This window comes from Microtus pennsylvanicus, chromosome 4, assembly GCF_037038515.1.
Source record: "Microtus pennsylvanicus isolate mMicPen1 chromosome 4, mMicPen1.hap1, whole genome shotgun sequence".
NCBI classification, from domain to species: Eukaryota; Metazoa; Chordata; class Mammalia; order Rodentia; family Cricetidae; genus Microtus; species Microtus pennsylvanicus.
The window spans coordinates 45,544,165-45,569,252 of NC_134582.1; the positions used below are offsets into that span (position 1 = coordinate 45,544,165).

At 43.7% G+C, this 25,088-nt stretch overlaps 1 protein-coding gene and 1 pseudogene across 11 annotated transcripts in view; both read right to left on the reverse strand.

Annotated features, from left to right (window-relative positions):
* Positions 1 to 25,088, reverse strand: part of LOC142847796 (protocadherin alpha-7) — a 207,052-nt gene that overhangs the window by 115,120 nt on the left and 66,844 nt on the right. Inside the window, exon 1 of one of the 11 annotated variants that reach the window (XM_075968849.1) lies at positions 22,500 to 24,965. The exons of 8 other annotated variants lie outside the window; for them this stretch is intronic. In XM_075968849.1, coding sequence (XP_075824964.1) covers positions 22,500 to 24,878 — 2,379 coding nt within the window. In that variant the 5' untranslated portion in view covers positions 24,879 to 24,965. Of the gene's footprint in view, positions 1 to 248; positions 2,774 to 13,389; positions 15,910 to 22,499; positions 24,966 to 25,088 lie in introns of those variants that run through there. 2 more of the 11 variants (XM_075968846.1, XM_075968845.1) reach the window with 2 other exon arrangements.
* LOC142848528 (protocadherin alpha-12-like) lies at positions 2,741 to 11,253 on the reverse strand (annotated as a pseudogene).

Genomic DNA, 25,088 nt, shown 5'->3' on the forward strand with positions numbered 1-25,088 from the left:
TACAGCCAGAGACACACAGAGAAACCCTGTCTCACAAATAAAGGAAGGAGCCCGGTGGTGCCTTTAATCCCAGCAGAGGCAGAGGCAGGCAGATCTCTGTGAGTTCGAGGCCAGCATGGTATACAAGAGCTAGTTCCAGGACAGACTCCAAAGCTACAGAGACACCCTGTCTCGAAGAACCAAAAAAAAAAGAAAGAAAAAAAAGGAAGGAAGATAAGTGAAATTAATGCTTTATATTATGAACTTACCTCTTTCAAATTTTCTACCTGCCTTTCTCTCTGGCATGTCTCCTCTGCAGAGCCTAGCACAGGAGGGAGACTGGGGCTGAAGGCCATGAGGTCGGTCTTGGGCGGACCCTCTCCAGAGCACACCCTCTGCCTCCTCTGCTGTGAGTATGACCAGGTCCCCACCGCGCTGGAGCACACCAGCACGGGCTTCCCCGGAGCACAGGCTCCATTAGTGGGCGCCGCCGAGCAGCGCAATGCGGTGTACAGCAGCAGCGTGAGCACCAGCAGGCTGGACACCGCGCAGATGGCGATGATCAGGTACACGTTGACTGTTACAAGCGATGCCTCAGACGACGCAGTGCTCTCGGAAGCGAGGGAAGAGATTTTGGGTGCCTGACCATTCTCCACCAGAGACACCAGCACCGTGGCCGTAGCAGTCAATGCGGGTTCACCATGATCTTTAACCAGCACCAACAGACGCTGGCGCTGCACATCTGCTTCGTCCAGGGAGCGCGTTGTGCTGATTTCGCCAGTGTACAGACCCACGCGAAACGGGCTGCGCATGCTCCCTGACGCCGACTGCAGCTCATAAGACAGCCATGCGTTGTAACCAGAGTCCGCATCTACAGCGCGCACCTTCGCGACTACGTGCCCTGAACCCACTGATCTAGGCACAAGCTCGCTCACTGACCCACTGGCTCCAACAGTTCCGTGGGGCAGAAGCGTTGGCGCATTGTCGTTCTCGTCCAGCACAAACACCTGCAGAGTCACATTGCTGCCCAGGGAAGGCACACCAGCATCCCGAGCGCTCACCTGGAACTGTAGCAGCTCCAGCTCCTCATGGTCCAGAGGCTGCAGGGCGAACACCTTGCCGCTCTCCGCGTGCACAGACACGAAGCTCGACAGCGAGCGCTCGCCCACCCGCCGCTCCACCAGCGAGTAGGACACCAGCGCGTTCTCCTGCGCATCCGCATCCGTGGCCGACACCGTGAAGATGTGCGCGCCAGGCGGGTTGTTCTCCTTCACGAACACCGTGTATTCTGGCTGCGCGAACGCGGGCGCGTTGTCATTCACGTCAGCCACCTCCACGGACACGCTGGCGGTGGTCCACAGTGAGGGTGAGCCCCCATCCCGGGCTGTCACCACCACCTTATAGTCAGGTGTGGTCTCTCTGTCCAGGGCGCTGTCCAGCACGAGCGAATAGTAATTCCTGAAAGTGGACACCAGCTTGAAGGGGACATGAGGTGTCAGGAAGCAGGTCACCCGCCCATTGTCACCAGAGTCACGGTCGGATACACTGACCAGAGCTATGACAGTGCTTGGCTGGGCATCTTCTCTGACTGGGAGTGACAGGGAAGTAATCGTGACCTCTGGGGCATTGTCATTTACATCTAGTACATCCACCAGAAGGGTACAATGGCCCGTCATTGGGATATTCCCTTTGTCCACTGCCTCCACGGGTATCTCATATAATTTATTTTCTTCGTAATCTAATTGGCCTTTAGTCCTAACTTCTCCGCTGCTGGGATCTATATAAAATGCATACCCCACCGCAGGGGATACAGGCCGTCTGAAGGAATAAATTATATCTCCATTTGTACCCTCGTCGGGATCTGTGGCGTTTAAGTTAATCACCAGTGTTCCGTTACGTGCATTCTCTAACACTCTAACTTTATAAATGAACCGATCAAACTCTGGAGTATTGTCATTCACATCGAGGACGGTGATCAGCAGCTGAACTGTGCCAGTCAGCTCCGGTTTGCCTCCATCACTAGCTGTTAGTAGTAATCTATGCTCCTTAATTTCTTCTCGGTCTAATGATTTCTTTAACACAAGTGATAATGAAGAAGTTCGCTCACGATTGTTCTGCGTGTCCAAAGCGAAATAATCACTGGGATCCAATCGGTAGGTCAAGGCGGAATTGACTCCGATATCTGCATCCGATGCGCCATCTAGTGGAAATCGAGTTTCTGGAGGTCTTAATTCTGCAATCACGATGCTTTTGTTGGTTTCGGGGAACACAGGCGGATTGTCATTAATGTCCCTCACCTCCACCTCCACGTGGAAAACCTGCAGCGGCCGGTCCACGATCACCTCCAGGTGAATGCTACACTCCGCGCTCCGCCCGCACAGCGCCTCCCGGTCGATCCGAGAATTCACAAACAAAATGCCATTCTGCAGATTTACCTCCAGAAGGTCCCCGCGGTCCTTGGACGCCACCCTGAACAGGCGGGGCACCAGCTCCGCCAGCTCCAGCCCCAGGTCCTGAGCGATGCGGCCCACGAAGGTTCCATGTTTGGCCTCTTCCGGAACCGAGTAGTGCAGCTGGCTGTTCCCAGTCTCCCAGGTTGCGAGAAGTAGCCAGAGCAGGAGGCACCGGGATCCTGGGTTTCTTCGCCAGGATAACAACATGGTACACCCAGAAAGATGCAGTGAAAGCTACGTTATACAGAATACCTTACCTGAAACTGCCTCTCAAAAACTGGTTTGACGACGTCCTAGTACTGAAGAATTCACAACGAGTTCTCTGAAGGAAGTGACTCTTTGCCAAAAGAAAAGTTCTCAGTGAAGAGCGACATCATGAGGCATGAATGTGTAAGTGCAGCGATCACGGGGGCTTCATATTTTCCATTGATAGAAGCCTTGACTTCCTTACACTTTCTGAATTTTCCATGGCAAGTATGTATTTAGGAGTTAAATATTTGTTCTTCCAGGAACAGTAAATGATTTCCTCTATTAGCATCAGGTGCAATTAACAATTGGTATACGTCTTGCAGTGTTCCAAAAACTTAAACATGTGTGCATGAAATTTTAAATCAGTGAACATTATAATTTGGCTTTGATCTCTAGTTCTCACAGTCCTGCGAGTTTTGTTGGCAATTTCATTTTCCTCTCATCTTTTAAGATCTTCTCCCATTAACAGTCATTGATTCCAAATGGAAACATAACAATCACATTAAACACATGGGCAGCTACATACCAGATTTCAAACAATACACCGTGTTCAGTAGGTCCAAGAGTGGATGAAATGTTTGTGCTTTAAAGGATGCATCTATGTGTAGTATGTTTGTGTGTGCATAAACACACAACAATCTATCTAAAACAATGTTTTGCTGTTTTCAGTTCACCTTGTAGAGAACGTACCAAGAACTAACACCTTATTATTTAGTATAATTTAAGCTACTACCAGTGGGATAATATTTTTTCCTACAATGTCTTAATTCCATCAGCAGTAGAAGAAACCCTGGTATTGTTTAACTCTAATTTTTCCAAGTACGTGACAGTAGCTGGACGATGATGCTAATACAGTATTAGCAAAAGAGTATTCCTGTTATCTGTTAGTATAGCTACAGAGTTGTAGTAATATGTTGTTTGTGCTTTAACAAATAAGGCTTTCCTGAAGATCAGAGTGCAGAACGAAGTCACTAGACACCACCAGTGGTGGCACATAGCTTTAATTCCAGGAGACAAAGGCAGAGGGATCTCTGTTAGTTCAAGGGACCCCGGAATATACAAGGTTGAATTTGTCCAAGAGAGAAACAGAGCTGTCTCCACCTCCCTAGTGCTGGGATAAAAGGAGTGATGTGGTTGGACAGAGAGAGGAATATAAGGCAGGAGGAGACAGGAGCCCATTGCAGTCTGACAACAGTCAGAAGACAAGATTGAGCATTGGTAGAGGTAAGAGGTCTAGTGGTTTGGACTGGAACTTTATGACTCTGCTTCTCTGATCCTTCAGCTTCCTCCCCCCAATAGCTGACTCCAAGTTATTATTATTAAGAACAATTAAAATTAATGCTAAACCAAGCCATAAAGTTCCAGGCCAAAGAGTACAATGAAAGATATATTTTATATGATATAAATGTAGGGATTTGAGAGATAGCTCAGCAGTTAAGAGCACTTACTGCTCTCCTAGAGGTCCTGAGTTCAATTCCTGGCAACATGTTGGCTTACAAACATCTATAAAGGGATTTAATGCCCTCTTCTGGTGTTCAGGCATACAGAAAAACAGAGCACTCTTATACATAAAATACGAAAACAACAAAACCTTAAAATAAACGCAAATTATATATGACTCCAATTTTATATTATAAATTGTATAGCCAAGTATTACATTGCCTACTCTGTAAATAATTATATAGTGAATGACCATTGGATTCATTTCTCTACCTCCACTCACCTGTGAAGTCCATGTGGAGCATTGTATTCTCTTGCCCACACAACCCTCTTCTGTTCCATCATTTCTACTACATGCTCCTCCTGATTCATGTCTAAAGTTGTACACATAACACATCACCTACCTCTTCACAAAGTCAACCATTCGCAGTATGCCCTGTAGACACCCTAGAATCAACCTTCTGTTTATCTCACTTCTCAAACATCCTCTTCAGTTTCCAACACAGTTCGCTATTTCTTCTTCCTATTGGTCTTCAGTATAAAGCTGTTTATTATCTATGGTGACTCTAGATATTGGCATTCCCCTTTACCTAACTGGACACTCAAATGTACTCTTCTTACCTACAGATATCTTTTTCATATTTTCTTTTGTTTCTCAACTTCTCAACTTCATTCCTACCATGTGACTTGATGTTTTTTCCATTAAGATGAATCATCAAGCATGACATCAAGGACTTTCTTCCTACAGCATCACTTATTTACAATATCTATTCATTTATCGATTTATTTATTTTATTTAATGTGTGTATTTTGTCTTCATGTGGGCATGTGTACATGAGTGTGCCTGGTGTCCATGGAGGCCAGAGGAGGGCGTTAAGTTCCCTAGGTGATTGGCAGCCACTATGAATCCTCTATGAGAGTAATAAGTGCTCTTAACCACTCTGCCATCTGCCCCTTAAATGTTGGCTAGCCCTGTGCTCTGACAATAATATTTTTGTTTTCCTCTCTTAGTCTTATTATCACCATCTTCTTTTCCATGCTCCTTATCTCTAATGTTGCCTTCCATTGTTCCTTCTTCACACAGCTACAATGTTCAAACACCTCTAACTTGTAGAAAAAAATATTCTATCCCTCTTCTTTTCTTCACTTCTAACTCCTAACATTTACTTGATATATCACACTCTGAATTTCAATCTTGGTTACCTTGCAAAGATCAGCTGAAGTCCTGGGAGTGCATTCTAGACAAGAGTACAGCCATGTCTACAGGTCTCACAGCTAAGGGAATGGCATGCTTCCTCCATGCCTGAGACTAGGATGTTTGCTGAAGCAGGATGCTTGTGTAAGAGTTGCCCTTTTCACTAAGAAGGCAGCCATGAAGAAGGCTCCACTCACAATTTCCTTGCTCCAGAAGACTACATATTTATCACCCAACATGAGATTCCCCAATAAGATTACCTAATCACTCCTTTCTTTTCCCAGGATAAAGTAAAAGTCTGAGTATTGGTGAGGGGGCTGCCATGTCTTCATCCAAGCATACAGCCCACCTCACCCCATTTTGGCTTCTACTTTGTGTCTGTTTTTCTTAATCTCACATTGCCCCCGGTGAGATTTCCAGGACCCAGCCTTGATGGCAGAGGCATTATCTACTTTTCATCTTTCTAAGACTACCATTGAATCATGGTACCTCAAAAGATACACCCATATCTTAAGACTCATGGAAATAACTCTACATAGTAACTAATGTAATTAAATTAAGAATAATTTATCCTGAGACTCCAGGTCGGTCATAAGGGTTATTATTATATGTGTCCTTATTATACAAAAACATGGGTAAGAAAACATGAAGAAGAGAAAGCAATATGACTTTAAGGACAGAAATTGAAAGTGAGGTAGTCAGATCCAAGGAATGTCAACAACCACCAGAAACCAATAGAATCAAAGAATAGATTTTTTTTCTCTCCTGCTCCATTATCTCTAACATGCTTTACTCTTGAAATGGAAACAGTTCCTCAATTCTTACAAATGCTTTATGTCTTCACTGTGGACTTCTGGCCTCAAAACTTGTGAGACAAACAAATGTCTCATCCCAATCTGTGATTATTTGTTACAGCACTGTTAGAAATTAGCATGTGTGCCTATCAAAATCCTTTTCTTCAATATTAAATCTAATTCTTCAATTTCTTCAGTATTTCCTTTTTCCATCTGTCCCGGTGATTTCTGTCCTTTCATGAATGTATGTTTTTCTGGAGGAATCAGTCCTCAGTGTGTGTGTATAACCACCCACTATGAGTTCTAGAATCATCTTTTGAATCACAATGCTATTCCAGTACAAAGGTTCTTTGGTTAGGAACAGGTTCTTAAGTATCCCTTTCAATTCCTACTTGCTCAAACACATACAAGCCATTTCCCCAGTACACCAACCTAAATATATAGATGTCACTGAACTTTTGTTGTGAGAGTCTTCCTAGCATAAGCATTCCCACACCAATGAGAGATAGCAATGTGGCAAAAGCCAGGATAGTTCCCAAAATGCCTTGGTCACGGGTCCAGTTTGCATTCTTATTTTATACTCCAAACCCACAAAGGAGGGCAAATAAGCAAGTGAGACTTCACAGAAGCATACGTGGCAGCCAGCAGATTGTTAACGGAAACACCTATTGTTTCAGCCATTTCTTCGGGGCTTTCTGTTCTGGGTAACAGATGCTTGGCAAACAAGCAGTAAGCAGTGCTTTAAGTAAACCACTAAATTAATCAATAAATCGGTATTGGGCTTTTCAGTCTTATTCTACTTCATTTTTCTTTCTCTTATCATTTATACCCATTTTTTTTTCGAGACAAGGTCTCTCTATATAGGTAGCTCTGGTTGTCCAGGAGCTCATTAAGTAGGCCAGCCTGACCTTGAACTCACAGAGATCCTCCTGCCTCTGCCTGGGGAGTTCCAGGAGGTAAAAGTGTTATCCACCACGACTGGCTTTATCATTTATATTGAGTCAATCATTATCTGAATGGTTCTCTTCACTAGCCTGGATTAGCATGTGGTTCTCTCTATCCATGTCTACCACAATTATTTAAATCTCCATTGCTCAGCAAGTTTTAGCTGTTCCTGACTTTAAAACCAGCTTTTAGATGGAGGCAGAGACAGGCAGATCTCTGAGTTCAAGGCCAGCCTGGGCTACAGAGCAAGTTCCAGAACAGCTAGAGCTACACAGAGAAACCCTGTCTTGGGGGATTGTTTATTTGCTTGATACTTAAGTGTTTGCGGAAGGTCCTCTACAAGTTTTCCCATCTTGTAATCTTCCAACCACTGATCTTTCAAGGTCACATTCTCAAGAGAACACTCCTTTGTTCATACTTATATTCCATCTGTGAAACCTTACTGTTGATATGTTATCTATTCCTGAAGAAAATGTTGCCTAGACTCTAGTACTCAGTCCCTGTAGGGCCTCTAACCTATAAGCCCTACTTGCCCAAAGACAGACCACTTCCTGGAATGCTGGAGTCTGTTTATGTAATATAACAAGCCTCATGTTTTCTCTTCGGTAAATAAAGTTGATTGTTCCAAATTCACAAGATATTCTTGATCACAAATAAGCAGGAGACAGGTAGACAGCAATTATGTCAGGATATATGCTTGCCCCTGATTGGGTGAAGGCGGGAAGTGTGTAGCGTTATGGGGTTTTCCTTTATAAACCCCTGTCCAACGTAGTTAGGCACCATTCTCTGGGTATCCCCGGTATGGACTTGGCCAGTGTCCATCTTTCTGACCAGTATTTAATAAAACTTGCTTCAAAAGATTAGTATAGTTATTGATAAGGCTATTTTCCTAACAGTAGATTATATATATATGTGTGTATATATATATATTCCTTAGTTGATCATATATATATATGTATATATTTGACCTACTCTTGTAATATGCATATAATTCTGTAATTCTGACCTAGGTCAAAGATTTTATATATATATATGATACATGTACATATATGTATATATACATACATACATTAATATTTTTCAATGCTAATCATTCAAAAATAGCAAGAAAAATACAAAAAGAAAATAAATTTTCCATTGCATGTCTATATACGTTATTCACCGGATGATACACAAAAACTCTAAATAACTACAATGAAATCAGAGAACCTAAGACAGTCAATGATTCAAAACACAAAATTAGAAAGAAAAATTAAGGAAACAATAATATAGTTAAAGTCTAGTTATTAAGAAAAGCAAAAGTACCGATGTGCTATCAGTGCCTTGCTTCGATTGAAGAATTTAAGCAGAAGGTTGGAGCTGAAGGCCATATGGTCTGGATTAGAAAGCACCACTCCACAACATGACCGCATCTCCTCTGTGGCAAGTTCAACCAGCTGCCCATACCACTGAACCACAGCAGCCTGTGTTTCCCAAGCCCACAGGCACCAGAATGTGTGTACAGCAGCATCAAGAGCACCAAGAGGCTGGGTATTACTGCACAGATGGCGATGGTCAAGTACACGTGGACATCCGTTAGCGATGCTTCTGGCATGGTAGCACCCACGAAGGTCCACCCCAAGGTCTTTAGTGCTGGGGCACTGTCTCCTATAGACACTAACACAGTGACTGTAGCAGTCAGTGCCAGTTCTGCATGGTCCTTCATGATCACCACCAGGCACTGATGCTGTGAATCACCACTCGCCTGGTGCTGACCCCACACGTATACAGACCCCACGTGGAAGGTACTGCGTGTGCCCACGGCCAGTTGCAGCTCATAAAGACAGCTACACGTTGTAACCAGAGTCTGCAACCACTGCGCACACCTTCGCCACTACGTGCCCTGAATCCACTGATCTAGGCACCAGCTTGCTCACTGACCCGCCGGCTCCGACTGCTCCGTGAGGCAGCAGCGTGGGAGCATTGTCGTTCTCGTCCAGCACAAACAGCTGCAGAGTCACATTGCTACCCAGGGAAGGCACACCAGCATCCCGAGCGCTCACCTGGAACTGCAGCAGCTCCAGCTCCTCATGGTCCAGAGGTTGCAGGGCGAACACCTTGCCGCTCTCCGCGTGCACAGACACGAAGCTCGACAGCGAGCGCTCGCCCACCCGTCTCTCTACCAGCGAGTAGGACACCAGCGCGTTCTTCTGCGCATCCGCATCCATGGTCGATACCGTGAAGATGTGCGCGCCAGGCGGGTTGTTCCCCTTCAGGAACGCCCTGTATTGGGGCTGCGCGAACGCGGGAGCATCGTAGTACACCTCAGCTTCCTCCGCAAACACGCTAGAGGTGGCCCACAGCGAGGGCGAGACCAGTCCCGGGAGGTGACCACCATCTTATAGGCGGTTGTGGTCTCATGTTCCAGGGAACTGCCCAGAATTGTCGAACAGTAATATTTGAAGTGGGACAGCAGCTTAAAAAGACGTGAATATTAGAGAGCAATTTACTTGCCCGTTGGCACCTGAGTCAAAGTCGGACACATCTATTCAGCGTGATTACTGTTCCCACCTGAGCATCTTCTAAGACAGAGAATGACAAGAAAGTACCACCACATTTCGGCGTGTGTCTGGATTTATTTAAAACTTAAAGTTCTCACTAGTAGACTGAATCATTGAGAACCCATAGGAAATTTCTCCATTCTGGCCTTCATCTAGATCGGAAGCGGTTAGTTGAATTACTCAGGTGTTGTTTTGCCATTTCAAGTGGGTTTATCAAACTCCGGTGCAGAGTCATTCATATCCAGGTTGGTTCATTGTTGTTTTTCATTTTTGGTTTGTTTGGTTTTGGTTTGGTTTTCTGAGACAGGGTTCCTCTGTGTAGCCCTGGCTGCCGTGAAACTCAATCTGTAGACTACTCTAGCCTTGAACTCAGAGATTCTCCCGCTTCTACCTGCAGAGAGCTGTGATTTAAGGTGTGCGCCAATATTGCCAGGCTAAGAATGGTTGTTTGCATTTGAATATATCCTGTTAGCTCTGGCTTACTGTCATCAAAGACTTAACAACAGAGAAAGCACTGATGTTTCCTCTCTGTCCAACAACTTCCAAAGAATCAGTACAAGCGGTATTCTTTTATCTTTTTGTTAATCATTATTTTAAGCGTAAAATGCTCTTCAATCTTATATTATATGGAAGACAATGTATGTCAATATTAGCTTCAGAAGCGCCCTCTAGAGGAAACTGAGTGCACAGAGGTGCAGATTCAGGAGACTTTTAGGGGCTCAGTAGTAAAGAGTACTGGCTGTTTTTTAGAGGACCCACATGACAGCTCACAACTCTATGTAACTCCAGTTCCAGGGGATCTGACACCCTCACACAGACATATGTGCAGGCAAAATACTAAGGCACATAAAATAAGAATACATAAATCATTTTTAAAAAGAAAATAAATAGGCATCTTTTGTTCTCTTTCTCTAAACATGGAAGAAATATCATTGATATTCTCGACGACCTCCATCTCCACAAGAAAAACCTGCAGCGGTGGTCCAAAGTCACCTCCAGGCTGATGCACAGTGCCTCCTGGTGGGTCAGAGAATTCACAAACAAAATGCCATTCTGACCTGGATGTGGCAGCGCACGCCTTTAATCCCAGCACTTGGGAGGCAGAGAGGCAGGAGAATCTCTGTGAGTTTGAGGCCAGCCTGGTCTACAAGAGCTAATTCCAGGACAGGCTCCGAAGCTACAGAGAAACCCTTATCGAAAAACCAAAAGAAAAAAAACAAAAACAAAAACCATCCTCCAGAAGTTCCCCCGCGGTCCTTGGACGCCATCCTGAACAGGGTCACCAGCTCCGCCAGCTCCAGTCCCAGGTCCTGAGCGATGCGACCCACGGAGGTGCCGCGTTTGTCCTCCAAGAAGATGGAGTAGTGGAGCTGGCCGCTCCCTGACTCCCGGGCGGAGAAGAGCAGGAGTGCCGCAGACAATTTCAAGCCTCTTCACCAAGAAAACAGCATCTTAGATACTGGGGGCCTCTTGGTTGGAACTGTCGGCTTTAAGGTAGCATTCATGAGATACTTTATAAGCAGTCTGTCTTTTCTGTATTTATTTACTAAGCTTCAGGGGTTATTCTAGTTTCTATGCAGTTGGGTCTGTTCTGTGAATGGATGGACTCTGGGATCCCGAACCAAAACATTCTTCTTCCTCTGACCGTACACCAACATCATGTGACTGGTTATGCAAATACAAGAAAGATCCTTGGGTTCTTGGTTTGGATCACCGTTTCCTGGTCCGCTCTCGTTCAACTTTTAAATATTCCCATGGATGATTTGTGAATGCTGTTTAATTGTTGTGTTGTAGTTCTTTTGTGTTTTTAAAATATTTTCTTTTTCAAAGTTTATCAGAAAATTCTCTTTGAGATAAGGTGTGACAAACTACTCTAATGTGTCTTTTCCATGGAGAAGGAAGGATAGGTAGTATGCCCACCCCTGACCTCTCATGGCTTACAACTGACAATGTGATTTTTCTTCATAGCTCTTCTTGGGAACTTCTGGAGAAAGTGAAGGATTCCATCATTCCATAAAAAGAAACTAGTAATGTTTTGAAACTCAACAATACTCTGTATAAAAATTCTTTTATTCGAACCTAGAGAACATTAGAATTCATCATGAGTGTGAGAGGTGTCGCTCTTGCTGTTTGTTGCTTAAATGTAATGGCTTTTAATGCAGCTGCTATGACTCCCACACTTCAAAGCAAAGCACATGAACAGACTAATGGCAAGAATAAAGCAGTTTCATTTAAAATGTTGGATCAAGCTGGGCATGTGGTGCCTGATTCAATCCCAGCACTCAGGAGGCAGAGGCAGGCGGATCTCTGTGAGCTCGAGGCCAGCCTGGTCTACAAAACAAGTTTCAGGACAGCTAGGTCTCTGATACATAGAAAAACCCTGTCTCAAAAAACTAAAATGCTGAATCGAAGTCTCTAAATTCCACAATATTTTGACATGACAATAGAATGCTAATATCCAAAAGACTGTTGGGGGGTGTTTTGCTGGGTCCTAATTTTATTGACTAAAGGAAAAGTGTGAATTTGATAATGACATTTTTGCTTCTAAATCATTTCCTGTTAGTAGTTACTTAGTTTATAGTTCTCAGAAAGTCATAATGGTGATAGTGAGGAAAGGAGGGATTAAAGACCTTTCATAATTATATTCAGTAATTAAAGATTGCCTTATATATAAACAGTTAAGAGCATATCAATATAATAATACAGTTAGCATGGACTTTATAATCTCACCAACCTCCACATCAAAATATTTAATCCAGTAATTTACTGCCGGTCCTTTTACATAGTGGTAAATCTCTTGAGCACACACAGTGGAAGGGGAGAATGGATTCCTGCAAATGCCCTCCACATGCTATGGCATGTGCACACACAAATAAATAAACAAATGTAATACTTCTAAAATAAAATAAAAGCTCTTAATCCAAGTTTCAAGAATGATCTCCAATATGAATTCCTCCAGAATATTGTGCCAAATGATACATTGTACAGTTTAGGAGAGAGTGCTTTGAATGAGCCCCAAATGTATGACTGACTCTTCACTTCTGCACTTATGTAAGAAGCACAGAGCTAGAAGATTCGCAAGGATATAAATGGTCTTTACTAGACTCTTTAGATGTGGCTAGAGAAATGCAAAATTACGATATTAGTGATGAGGTGTTTACAATGGATTTAAAAGGTGAAAATAATGAAATGATAATTATTAGTATGCTTGCACATCAATAGACTTAACTTTTCCTTTCTGGAAAAATATAAAGTTCAGGAAAGGATGCAAGTGAGCAGCTCATACGCATATGAGATGGCAACTAACAAGTGTGCATGATTTGATGGAACAATTTTATTTGCTTAGTTTACTTTGGAAGCACAAGTCAGCCTTCTTAATAAATCTCTTGTGTTTTCATGGAAAAATCGGGAATGGAGGATTTGTTTAATACTGCTAATAGACAAACAGGAGCCAATCTAAGTAACCTGCTCTGTTGATCCACTTCACTGAGAGTTAGATATGAACTGATATCACTTAGCTTAGGTAAAACAATGATTATTTCAGGTGAAGTCATCCTGGGACCTTCTAATGTTTTATAACCAAATCTTGAAACAAATGAGGCACTTCTTACCTGAAGAATCCTGATTATACGATTTAAAGGCTGAATATATGCATATCTCGCGTTTTACTAACAGAGGTTATTCCTTGAAACAGCACTCAAAATGTGGAATATTTGCCTTAAGTTTTTCCATTAAAACTGAATTCTGCACTTCATATGCATTTACCGGAAAGGTGGGATTTGTCAAAAACTCACCTGTCCACTGTGATTTGATTCAGATTCCTGTCTTTCCCTTTCATCTCTATCCAGGTGGGGGGGTAGGCAGGGACTGAAGGCCATGAGGTCGGTCTTGGGCGGACCCTCTCCAGAGCACACCCTCTGCCGCCTCTGCTGTGAGTATGACCAGGTCCCCACCGCGCTGGAGCACACCAGCACGGGCTTCCCCGGAGCACAGGCTCCATTAGTGGGCGTGGCCGAGCAGCGCAGCGCGGTGTACAGCAGCAGCAAGAGCACCAACAGGCTGGACACCGCGCAGATGGCGATGATCAGATACACGTTGACATCCACCAGTGACGTCTCTGAGACTGAAGCACGCCCGGATGTCTGTGAAAAGGACTTTGGCGCCTGGCCGCTTTCCACTAGAGACACTAACACAGTTGCAGTGGCTGTCAGTGCAGGCTCTCCATGGTCCTTCACCAGCACCAACAGAGTCTGTCGAGCGGCATCCGCCTCATCCAGGGCACGCGTTGTGCTGATCTCTCCAGTGTACAGACCCACGCGGAAGGGACTGCGCATGCTCCCTGACGCCGACTGCAGCTCATAAGACAGCCAAGCATTGTAACCAGAGTCCGCATCTACTGCTCGCACCTTCGCGACTATGTGCCCTGAACCCACTGATCTAGGCACCAGCTCGCTCACTGACCCGCCAGCTCTTACAGCTCCGTGGGGCAGCAGCGTGGGAGCATTGTCGTTCTCGTCCAGCACAAACACCTGCAGAGTCACATTGCTGCCCAGGGAAGGCACACCAGCATCCCGCGCGCTCACCTGGAACTGCAGCAGCTCCAGCTCCTCATGGTCCAGAGGCTGCAGTGCGAACACCTTGCCGCTCTCCGCGTGCACAGACACGAAGCTCGACAGCGAGCGCTCGCCCACCCGCCGTTCTACTAGCGAATAGGACACCAGCGCGTTCTCCTGCGCGTCTGCGTCTATGGCTGACACCGTGAAGATGTGCGCGCCAGGCGGGTTGTTCTCCTTCACGAACACCGTGTATTCGGGTTGCGCGAACGCAGGCGCGTTGTCGTTCACATCAGCCACCTCCACCGACAAGCTGACGGTGGTCCACAGTGAGGGTGAGCCCCCATCCCGGGCTGTCACAAGCAAATCATAGGCTGGCACCTTCTCGCGGTCCAGGCTGCTATCCAATACCAGGGAATAATAGTTCTTAAAGGTGGATACAATCTTGAAGGGGACACTGGGTGTGAGAGAGCAGGTCACTTGGCCGTTAACTCCAGAGTCCAGGTCGGATACGCTAATCAAAGCAATGACTGTGTTTGGCTGAGCATCCTCTCTTACTGGGAGGGACAGGGAAGTCAGTGTCACTTCAGGGGCATTGTCATTGACGTCTAAGATTTCTACCGAGACTGTACAGTGACCTACCATTGGGGGGGTCCCCTTATCCGTGGCCAACACTTCAATTTCATAAAACTTGTTTTCTTCATAATCTAAAGTTCCGTTGACCCTTAATTCTCCGCTGTTTTCATCCAGTGTAAATAAAGACCTTTCACTGGGCTTGATTGACATCAAAGAGTACTCCAGTTGCCCGTTTACACCTTCGTCTTTATCTGTGGCGTTTAACTTTATGACAAGAGTTTCGTTAGCAGCATTTTCCATTATTCTTACTTTGTATTCTAAATGATCGAACTCCGGGTCATTGTCGTTAACATCTAAAACACGAACCCAAAGCTGAACTGTACCAGTGAGTTCCGGCTTTCCCCCATCTGAGGCTGTCAGTAGCAAATTAAGTTCCGGGGTTTTCTCCCGATCCAGCGTCTTCTTTAATATAAGTGACGGTCTTTTAGTCTGCTTGCTATTGGTAGGTGATTCTAAAGAAAAATACTCGTTTTGACTTAATCTGTAGACCAATACAGCATTCTCCCCTATGTCGGCATCAGATGCTCCCTCTAGCGGAAAACGCGAGTCAGGTTGCTTGGATTCATAAATCAGCAGCTTTTGTTCTCTAAGAGGAAACACTGGCGGGTTGTCGTTAATGTCCCTCACCTCCACCTCCACGTGGAAAACCTGCAGTGGTCGGTCCACGATCACCTCCAGGTGGATGCTACACTCCGCGCTCCGCCCGCACAGCGCCTCCCGGTCGATCCGAGAATTCACAAACAAAATGCCATTCTGCAGATTTACCTCCAGAAGGTCCCCGCGGTCCTTGGACGCCACCCTGAACAGGCGGGGCACCAGCTCCGCCAGCTCCAGCCCCAGGTCCTGCGCGATGCGGCCCACGAAGGTTCCGTGTTTGGCCTCCTCAGGGATGGAGTAGTGGAGCTGGCCGCTCCCTACCTCCCAGGCTGCAAGGAGCAGAAGCCAGAGCAGAGGTTGCTGAGTGCAGGATCCACTTCTCTGAAAACCTAACATTGCATATAAAATCGGCCTCCAAAATGTCCCCCTTCGCTGCCTGTATCGGACACTTGTCTTCAGATCCAAATGCCGCTGAATTCTCGAGGAATTTTAAAGGCTCCTTTTGACAGCAGAACTCAGCGTGATGGAGTCGGTTTTGTACACGGAGTGCGGGACTCTTTGGACCAATTTATGAATGAACTCTTTTCACTGAGTAAAGAGCGACACCTTGTGCCTGAAAACGTGAGTACTTGTGCGCATCCACCACTGGAGAACTTCACGTTTTGTATACTTTGCCCAAAACAATTCCAAAATGCACATTTATTGAACATTCTGATTTTAAGTCACGTTAAAGTGGAGTGTATGTGAAAGCGGTACTTTTATTGAATAACATCAGATTAAATATCTACAAAATCGTAATCTTTTCTAAATACTTGAAGAAAAAGAGGGCTCACTTCTTTAGGTAAACTTGAAAGCCTAAACATTTTCTTAACATCTTGTCTACTGCATAAAAATATTATCAGATTTGAACTGTTCTAGTCACAGCCTCTCTTACTACTTAGGCTGCCAGGAAATTCAATGGAAAAGACATAGCTTTTCCAGTGGTTGGGTCTAGTTTGTTGTTGCTATTTGTGGTTTGGAGTCTGTTGGTGCTAGGCAAGTCTCAGCCTCTGAAATTCCATAAGAACAATGTTCTGCACTGTACCCTTAGCGATGTAGATTTGCATTTTCTTATATTTCTTTAAAAAATTAAATCTTCTTGAGAAGATTTATAAAGTTTAGATGCATGCATCTTCTGTGTAATGATCAAATCAGACTTAATACATCCAACATCTCAAATATTCAGCATTTCTTGTTGGTGAAACTATCAAAGTTCATAGCAACAATATCCCTTTATCAACGATATCATTCCAATTTCTTCAGCTCTGATCCTTTATCTTTCTACATTTCATTGTTTTCTTGTAACAAATTACTGACTTTATGTTCATTGCAGAGTAAGAAAACAAATATTTTCAAGTTTTATAATTGGAAACAGAATTCACAAAAGAAAAGTCTGTTGACATAGATGAATTTTGCATTTGACTTATATGATTTCTCACACAAACCATATTGTCGGTAATGGGATAGCAATAATTTACTCCTGTAATCATCAATAATATGACAAAGGCAGTCTTTTAAATCACAGAATGAATTGTTAGTAATTGAAATAAATAAAATTACCAGGAAAATCTCTACACCAGTTTGGTATTTCCATGTAACCAATATTAGTTTTATATAAATAAAAACACAATAAAAATACATTTGTGGAAAATAGCTGCAGTGCAGAATTTGGGGATTTTGATTATAAGTCATAAAAAGGTTTTTTTTTAATGAAATTGTGTTTGAAACACAGAAGATACTCAAAGAGTTGAACTGACAAATGACCTTAGAGTCTGAAGATTTAATTTCCTACAATACTTAGTGGGAAATGGGAATTATTGAGGATATTTTTCCCTTTTCTTTCAAGACAACATTTCTCTGTGTAGGGCTGGCTGTCCTAGAACTCAGTTTGTAGACTAGATTGGAGTTGAGCTCAGAGATCCTCCTGCCTCTGCCTCTGACGCGCTGCCATTGAAGGCTTTATGCCAACACTTTAGGCTTTAATTTTCTTTTCTTGAAGATGTAGTTATGTTTTCTCTATCTTTTTATACATACTGGCAATTTAGAAGGCAAATAAGATGAGACAACACAAATTTGGAGCAGAAAATCATTCAGAAAAGAAACAGTATTTTTGTTATAAAGGAATTCTTTGAGAAACAAAGACCCAAGTTGACTTCGAGCTAGCAGGATCAAGTAGTTCTCCTACTTCAGTGACAAATGGTTTTCAGGGTTCTTCTGCAGCTTACAACCATTGCAACAACATATGAAAATGCCATAAACTGTCACTTTTTTCTGAATCATGAGTTTATAAACAAGCATACACACGTTATTAACACAGAGACGCCATTAATGCCACTCTGCTACTGTTCTGCTTACCATTCTCCCAGGGCTGTCGCAGCACTGGGACTCTCTAAGGTAACTGTAAGTAGGCTTCTATGTTTAAAAAAATCAAGAAAAATATCCACCAACTCTAAGAACAGTGAATTATTTTTCTTCTTTCAGGGCGCAGGAGTTTGAGCCAGACTTTCTCTGTGTATTCCTGGATGTCCTGAAACCTGCTCTATAGACCAGGCTGTCCTGGAACTCACAGACATCTGCCTACCCATGCCTCCCAAATGATAAGATTAAAGGCATGAATTACTACTGCATGACAAGAACAGTGAATTCTATTATACACCTGTAAAATAATATAATCATGTAAATCAATATGATACATTATACAAAATAGCAATAAACTGAACACAATATGCAAAGTGTGCCAGATTTATAGTGAACAAAAGAAAGCAATAGGTCTCTATACACACACTGTTATAGGAAATAGTGTTTGAGATACAATGTGGACTTTTCCAAAATAAAGAAAAATAAAAATCCTACCCAGGAGAGATGATGATATCACATATTTATATTCTAACTTCGGTGTTTATTTCCAATAATGCATAATTTGGGGTGTATAAAATTGTCCTGAGTAAACTCCAATTCAAAAATGTTTGCTTGCGTGTGTAAACCAATGTCACATCTTTTGTATTTTGGCTAAAATTGTTGAGGTATAAACATCTCAATCATTGATAGAGAACATATTATACTCACTCTAAACTTACCTGTTGGGAGGGGTTCAACATCTAGCTGTAGATTAATCTCAAGAAATCATATCAAGATCATTGTTAGCATTGAGTTTGTGAAAATCAATTGAAGATTTCATGAACTGTGTGCTTTACTTTTGCAGCTTAGTTTGATTAGATGTAAATTCTACCTCCACACCACACGAATTGTATATTAAAATGCAAAGTTTTATGTCCTCTTAACCTGTGTTATTTTGTATATCTGATGTTATTCTTCCTTGCAAATGTAAGCCACAGAAAAGAATTTCAAAACCATTCTCTGAACCCTGGGAAAAATTTCAAACTCAGTTTATAAATTTGCTTTCCAAACACTATGCTAACAAAATTATAGGATTTACCAAATAATGCTAACTCTGCCCTATTGTGGTTTACTAAAGGAAACAGAGCAATTTTCTCTCAATCATTTGTTCAGTTTGCAGAAGCTTTTCAATCAAAAATAACAATGACCCTGCTTCAGAGGAAAATTGTCAAACAAGCTGATCTCTTAGTCCGAGGCCAGTCTGATCTATAGAGTGAGTTTCAGGACAGCTAGGGTTATGCCGAGAAAGCCTGCTATGAAAAACCAAAATGATAATAATAACAATGAAAAAGACTGCATCCATAAAGACTTGTACACATCTAAAGATTTTCATAGGAAACCAACTCCTTTGAAGATGTTAATGAAGTATACAATGCTGTTCAATGTACTCAAATCTTTTGGCCATATTTAGAATCCTCAAATTATCATCATCACCACTTATATTTGCCTAAAACACTATTATTATTCACAAACAAAAGGAGGTCATTTTTATGATATATGACTGAGTTATTTATGGTATTCTGCTCTTCTGCAGGAATATTGTGGGCCAAAGTCCAGATTTTTTCTCACGTTTTAAATGATTCCTATTTACATCATTCCTGAATGACTGACCGATAGTTCTTATATAGTAGTTCTTGACTAGTACACTGAATAAATGTCTCTCTCAATGTGGTATTGATTAAAACAAGTTAATTTAACTCATGAACACAACTAAAAAATATCACTCAATATAGAAAAGTATAACTCTATCTCAATACAGCATTTATGCAAAAGTGATGATTAATATAATCATGGAGAATTTTTATAACCAAGGCAAAAAAGACTCATGTGCACACACCTCATATTCCACTTTCATTGGACAGAAAAGAGGTTTACTGAAGAAGGGTCAGCATTGTGGTGACAAGAGTGACTCTGGATTCTGAAAATTCTACTTAGATGTCACCACTAGACAAGACAAATACCTCTGATTCTCATATCCTATCTTTATAATCCAGATGTCATAGGTAATACTACTGTCATTATACATAGAATGAAGAAAGAATTACTAAATAATATTCATGATGACAAAAATGAAGACAATAAAGAATGCTAGATTTCCAGAATGTTTTAAATGAGCCATCTCAAGAGAGACAAGACAAATAAATTTAATAACTTCATAAATTACTGTAGAAATTAAATGAAATAATGTACGTAGGCCCTCATAGCAAGCCTAACAAATTGAAATAATTCACATAGTGTGGTTGAACATACACCAAGCAGGATTTTCTATATATATTGTATATAGTCTATACAAGTAGGCAGTGTGGCAGGGCATGGTGGTGAACACCTTTAATCTCACTCAGGGTGCAGATACAGGCAGATCTGTAGAGTTATTTTGTTTGTAATCTAACAAATAATGATCCTGCCTGCAGATCAGAGTGCAAAGCTAAACCACCATTTAGTCACAGAGACCAGGCAGTGGTGGCACACACCTTTAACCCCAAAGAGACAGAGGGAGACGGATCTCTGTGAGTTCAAGGCCACCCTGAACTACACCAGGTTGAATCTGTCTAAAAGAGAATCAGAGCTCACACAAAGGTGGTCCCAGAACTTGGGATCCCGCACCTTTAATCCCAGCACTAGGGAGGTAGAGACAGGAGGGATATGGCTGGGTGGAGAGAGAAATATAAGATTTGAGGAGACAGAAGCAGAAGTGCAGTCTGAGGATTCATAGAGAAAAGATTCAGTCTGAGTCTTCACAGAAACAAGATTGTCCCTTCGGTCTCAGGATTCGGTAGAGACAAAAGGTTTCTCTAATGGCTAGCTGAAATACTTCTCTGATCTCTCCATTTTCACCCCCTAATATCTCACTCTGACTTGTTTTTTTTTGTTGTTGTTGTTGTTGGGGTTTTTTTTGTTTTTTGTTTTGTTTTAGGATTTTTCGAGACAGGGTTTCTCCGTTGCTTTTTGGTTCCCGTCCTGGAACTAGCTCTGCATACCAGGCTGGCCTCGAACTCCCAGAGATCCGCCTGCCTCTGCCTTCCGAGTGCTGGGATTAAAGGCATGCGCCACCACCGCCCGGCTGAGTTTTTATTATTAAGATCAATTAGAATTCGTGGTACAAGATCTCTGGGATTTCCAGGCCAACCTGCTCTACACTGTGAGTTCCACGCCAGCCAGGTCTACACAGTATCTTTCTCAAAGAAAACAGGCATTGGGCAACACGAAATAGGGCATACCTCATGGTTACCTTTTGTATGATTTTTCTAATATTTATTTTCATGAAAATCATTTTTCCACAACTCATCATTTAAGGTAGATTTGCCTGCTCACACCTTCATGGATTTATATTTCTATAACATGGTTTACTTTCTGTGTGTAAATATATATGATTTATGTCTTCAGTAGAATTAAAGGGCATGTTTTTTGCCATTTGACCAGCACAGACCATAATGCTGGACTTCACCACAAATGACAAGACTCTCAAACTCAAAGCACAAAGAAGTGAGGATTCCCTTTCCCTAAAATACTTTCACATAGCTTCTTGACAAGGACCAAGAATTGAAGAAAAATAATGCTAATTCACAGTGGAAGAAATTTATCAAGTAAGTAGAAGACTCAATAAGTTAAAAACTTTGAGAAAACAGCAGTAAGTTTGGCAGGTGGATAAAGAGAATTCATATCACGTTAGGAAGTATCTAAAATGCTGTCTATCCGAAGCGGCCGAGGGCTTTGAAGAAACTGTCCTTGAAAATACAGCAAGACGAGTAAGAGAGTAGAAAGTAAGATCCCCTTGAAAGGCAGTGCTAAAACTCTACCCACTTCAGCTGTCAGCTCACAAAACATGCTACTGAATATAAAAATCACATCGAAAATAAGGTACTTCAAGCATGCCCATCTCCATCAGTAAGAGGCAATTTCATAGTTTATAATAAGTTGAGAATTGAAATCAAATTCAAAAATTAAATGATACACAAGCATAATAAAGGGCGGAGGGCACCTGTTAGAACAATAAATGGCTGCAGGTTTGAAAATTAGATTTGAGCTTTGCCTATGCTCTGTATTTCCCATTATGGTCCTTGACTTCTTACCGGCTTAATTTAAAGAAAATATTGGCTCATTCTAAATCATTTTTACTAGTGTTGCAACTACTACTATTACTGTTATTATATACATAGCACACTGAAAGCATCACTAAATCATATCCATGATGACAAGAGTGAAAGGCAATGAAGTGGCTAGTTTTCCAGCATTCTTTTTTATTGATTTATACTTTCTGTATGAGTGCTCTGCATGCATCCCTACACGCAGGTATCAGATCCTATTATAGATGGTTGTGAGCCACAATGTTGGTACTGGGAATTGAACTCAGGACCTCTGGAAGAGCAGCCAGTGTTCTTAAGCTCTAAGCCATCTCTCCAGTCCCTCCAGTATTTTTAAAATGAGTTGCCATGAGAAATTAAACAAATAAATTTAATGCTGAAGATAGAATCGTAAATTGATAAATATCCATGACATCACCAGGCATGGACTGTATTCCTGGATTTTGGTACTTACATTCTCAAAGATCTCTTGTTGGACTCCACTATCTCCAGAAACCAAACAAGGGGGAATACTGGGATGAAGGTTATGAGGTCTGTCTTTGGTAGGCCTTCTCCAGAACATACTCTCTGCCTCCTTTGCTGAGAGTAAGACCATCTTACCTTTGCTAAGTATTCTGACTCTAAGGGCGGCTGTCTCTCCTCTGCTGATTCCGGACCTTGGGATAGGCTGGGGCTGAAGGCCATGAGGTCGGTCTTGGGCGGACCCTCTCCAGAACACACCCTCTGCCGCCGCTGCTGTGAGTATGACCAGGTTCCCACCGCGCTGGAGCACACCAGCACGGGCTTCCCGGGAGCACAGGCTCCATTGGTGGGCGCCGCCGAGCAGCGCAGCGCGGTGTACAGCAGCAGCGAGAGCACCAACAGGCTGGACACCGCGCAGATGGCGATGATCAGGTACACGTTGACATCCACCAGCGATGCCTCTCGGCCAATGGCATCCACCAGTGCTTTTGATGAGGTTTTTGGAGCTTGGCTGTTCTCAAGCAGAGAAACGAGCACTGTGGCTGTGGCAGTCAGCGCAGGTTCACCATGATCCTTCACCAGCACCAGCAGGCGCTGGTGCAGCGCATCCGCTTCATCCAGGGCGCGTGTGGTGCTGATCTCGCCGGTATATAGGCCCACGCGGAACAGGCTTCGGGAATTGCCTGCGGATGTCTGCAGTTCATAAGAGAGCCAAGCATTGTAACCAGAGTCCGCATCCACTGCTCGCACCTTGGTGATCACGTGACCTGAACCCACTGATCTAGGCACAAACTCACTCACTGCCCCTCCCGCTCCCACGGCTCCGTGGGGCAGCAGCGTTGGCGCATTGTCGTTCTCGTCCAGCACAAACACCTGCAGAGTCACATTGCTGCCCAGGGAAGGCACACCAGCATCCCGCGCGCTCACCTGGAACTGCAGCAGCTCCAGTTCCTCATGGTCCAGAGGCTGCAGGGCGAACACCTTGCCGCTCTCTGCGTGCACAGACACGAAGCTCGACAGCGAGCGCTCGCCCACCCGCCTCTCCACCAGCGAGTAGGCCACCAGCGCGTTCTCCTGCGCGTCCGCATCCATGGCCGACACCGTGAAGATGTGCGCCCCAGGCGGGTTGTTCTCCTTCACGAACACCGTGTATTCGGGCTGCGCAAACGCGGGCGCATTGTCATTCACATCAGCCACCTCCACGGACACGCTGGCTGTGGCCCACAGAGAGGGCGAGCCCCCATCCCGAGCTGTCACCAGCACCTTATAATCAGGTGTGGTCTCTCTGTCCAGGGCGCTGTCCAGCACAAGTGAATAGTAATTCTTGAAGGTGGACACCAACTTGAAGGGGACATGAGGGGTCAGAGAGCAGGTCACCTGCCCGTTGACAGTAGAGTCACGGTCTGTCACGCTGATTAGGGCAATAACTGTCCCCAATGGAGCATCCTCTCGTACAGGGAGTGATAATGATGTTATTATTAACTCGGGAGCATTATCATTGATGTCCAGGATTTCAATTAAGATTGTGCAGTGACCAAACATTGGAGGACTGCCTTTGTCCACTGCTTCTGCTTGAATCTTCCATAAACTAACTTCTTCAAAATCTATTTTTCCACTGACTTTAATTTCTCCACTGACTGAATCAATATGAAAAGTAGCTTCTGTCTTAGTGGAAACATCCGTTGCAAAGGAATAAAGAATATGACTGTTCGAACCTTCGTCCAAATCCGAGGCATTTAGTTTAACCACCAGCGTACCATTTCTTGCATTTTCTACCAGCTTCACCCGATAGACTGCTCTGTCAAACACTGGTGCGTTGTCATTTACATCCAGCACTGTGATATGTAGTTCCAAGGTGCCTGTGAGCTCGGGTTTGCCCCCATCCGTTGCTTTAACCACTAAGTGAAGCTCAGAAGCTCGTTCTCTATCTAACTGTTTCTTTAACACTAGTTCGAGTGGTTTAACCTGCTCATCTGTACTTGGCACTTCCAGAGAGAAATACTTATTGGAACTCAGTCTGTAAGTCAGCAGAGCATTGGTTCCAATATCTGCATCTGAAGCGCCCTCTAGTGAAAAACGAGAGTCTAGAGCTCTTGTTTCCGAAACAAAGAGACTCTTCTGTGCTGTTGGGAACACTGGAGGATTGTCGTTAATGTCCCTCACCTCCACCTCCACGTGGAAAACCTGCAGCGGCCGGTCCACGATTACCTCCAAGTGGATGCTACACTCCGCGCTCCGCCCGCACAGCGCCTCCCGGTCGATCCGAGAATTCACAAACAAAATGCCATTCTGCAAATTTACCTCCAGAAGGTCCCCGCGGTCCTTGGATGCCACCCTGAACAGGCGGGGCACCAGCTCCGCCAGCTCCAGCCCCAGGTCCTGAGCGATGCGGCCCACGAAGGTTCCGTGTTTGGCCTCCTCGGGGACGGAGTAGTGGAGCTGGCCACTCCCTGCCTCCCAGATTGTGAACAGCAGAAGCGAGGGCAGCAGGCACCAGGATCCCTGGCAGTATGTCATGGCGACAAAAGACTTAGTCTCTTTGAGATTTTATTTTATTATTATTATTTGTAGTAGTAGTGTTCTTGCTGCAGGATAATCGCAACAATATAGGTGCTGTTTATAATCTTTAAAGCACCGGGCCAGCTTCTTTCCGGTCTGCAGATGATCTGATTTTCTTCCGTTAGCGCTCTTGTTGGAGAACAACGACATCCTGTGGCTCAAAGTGTA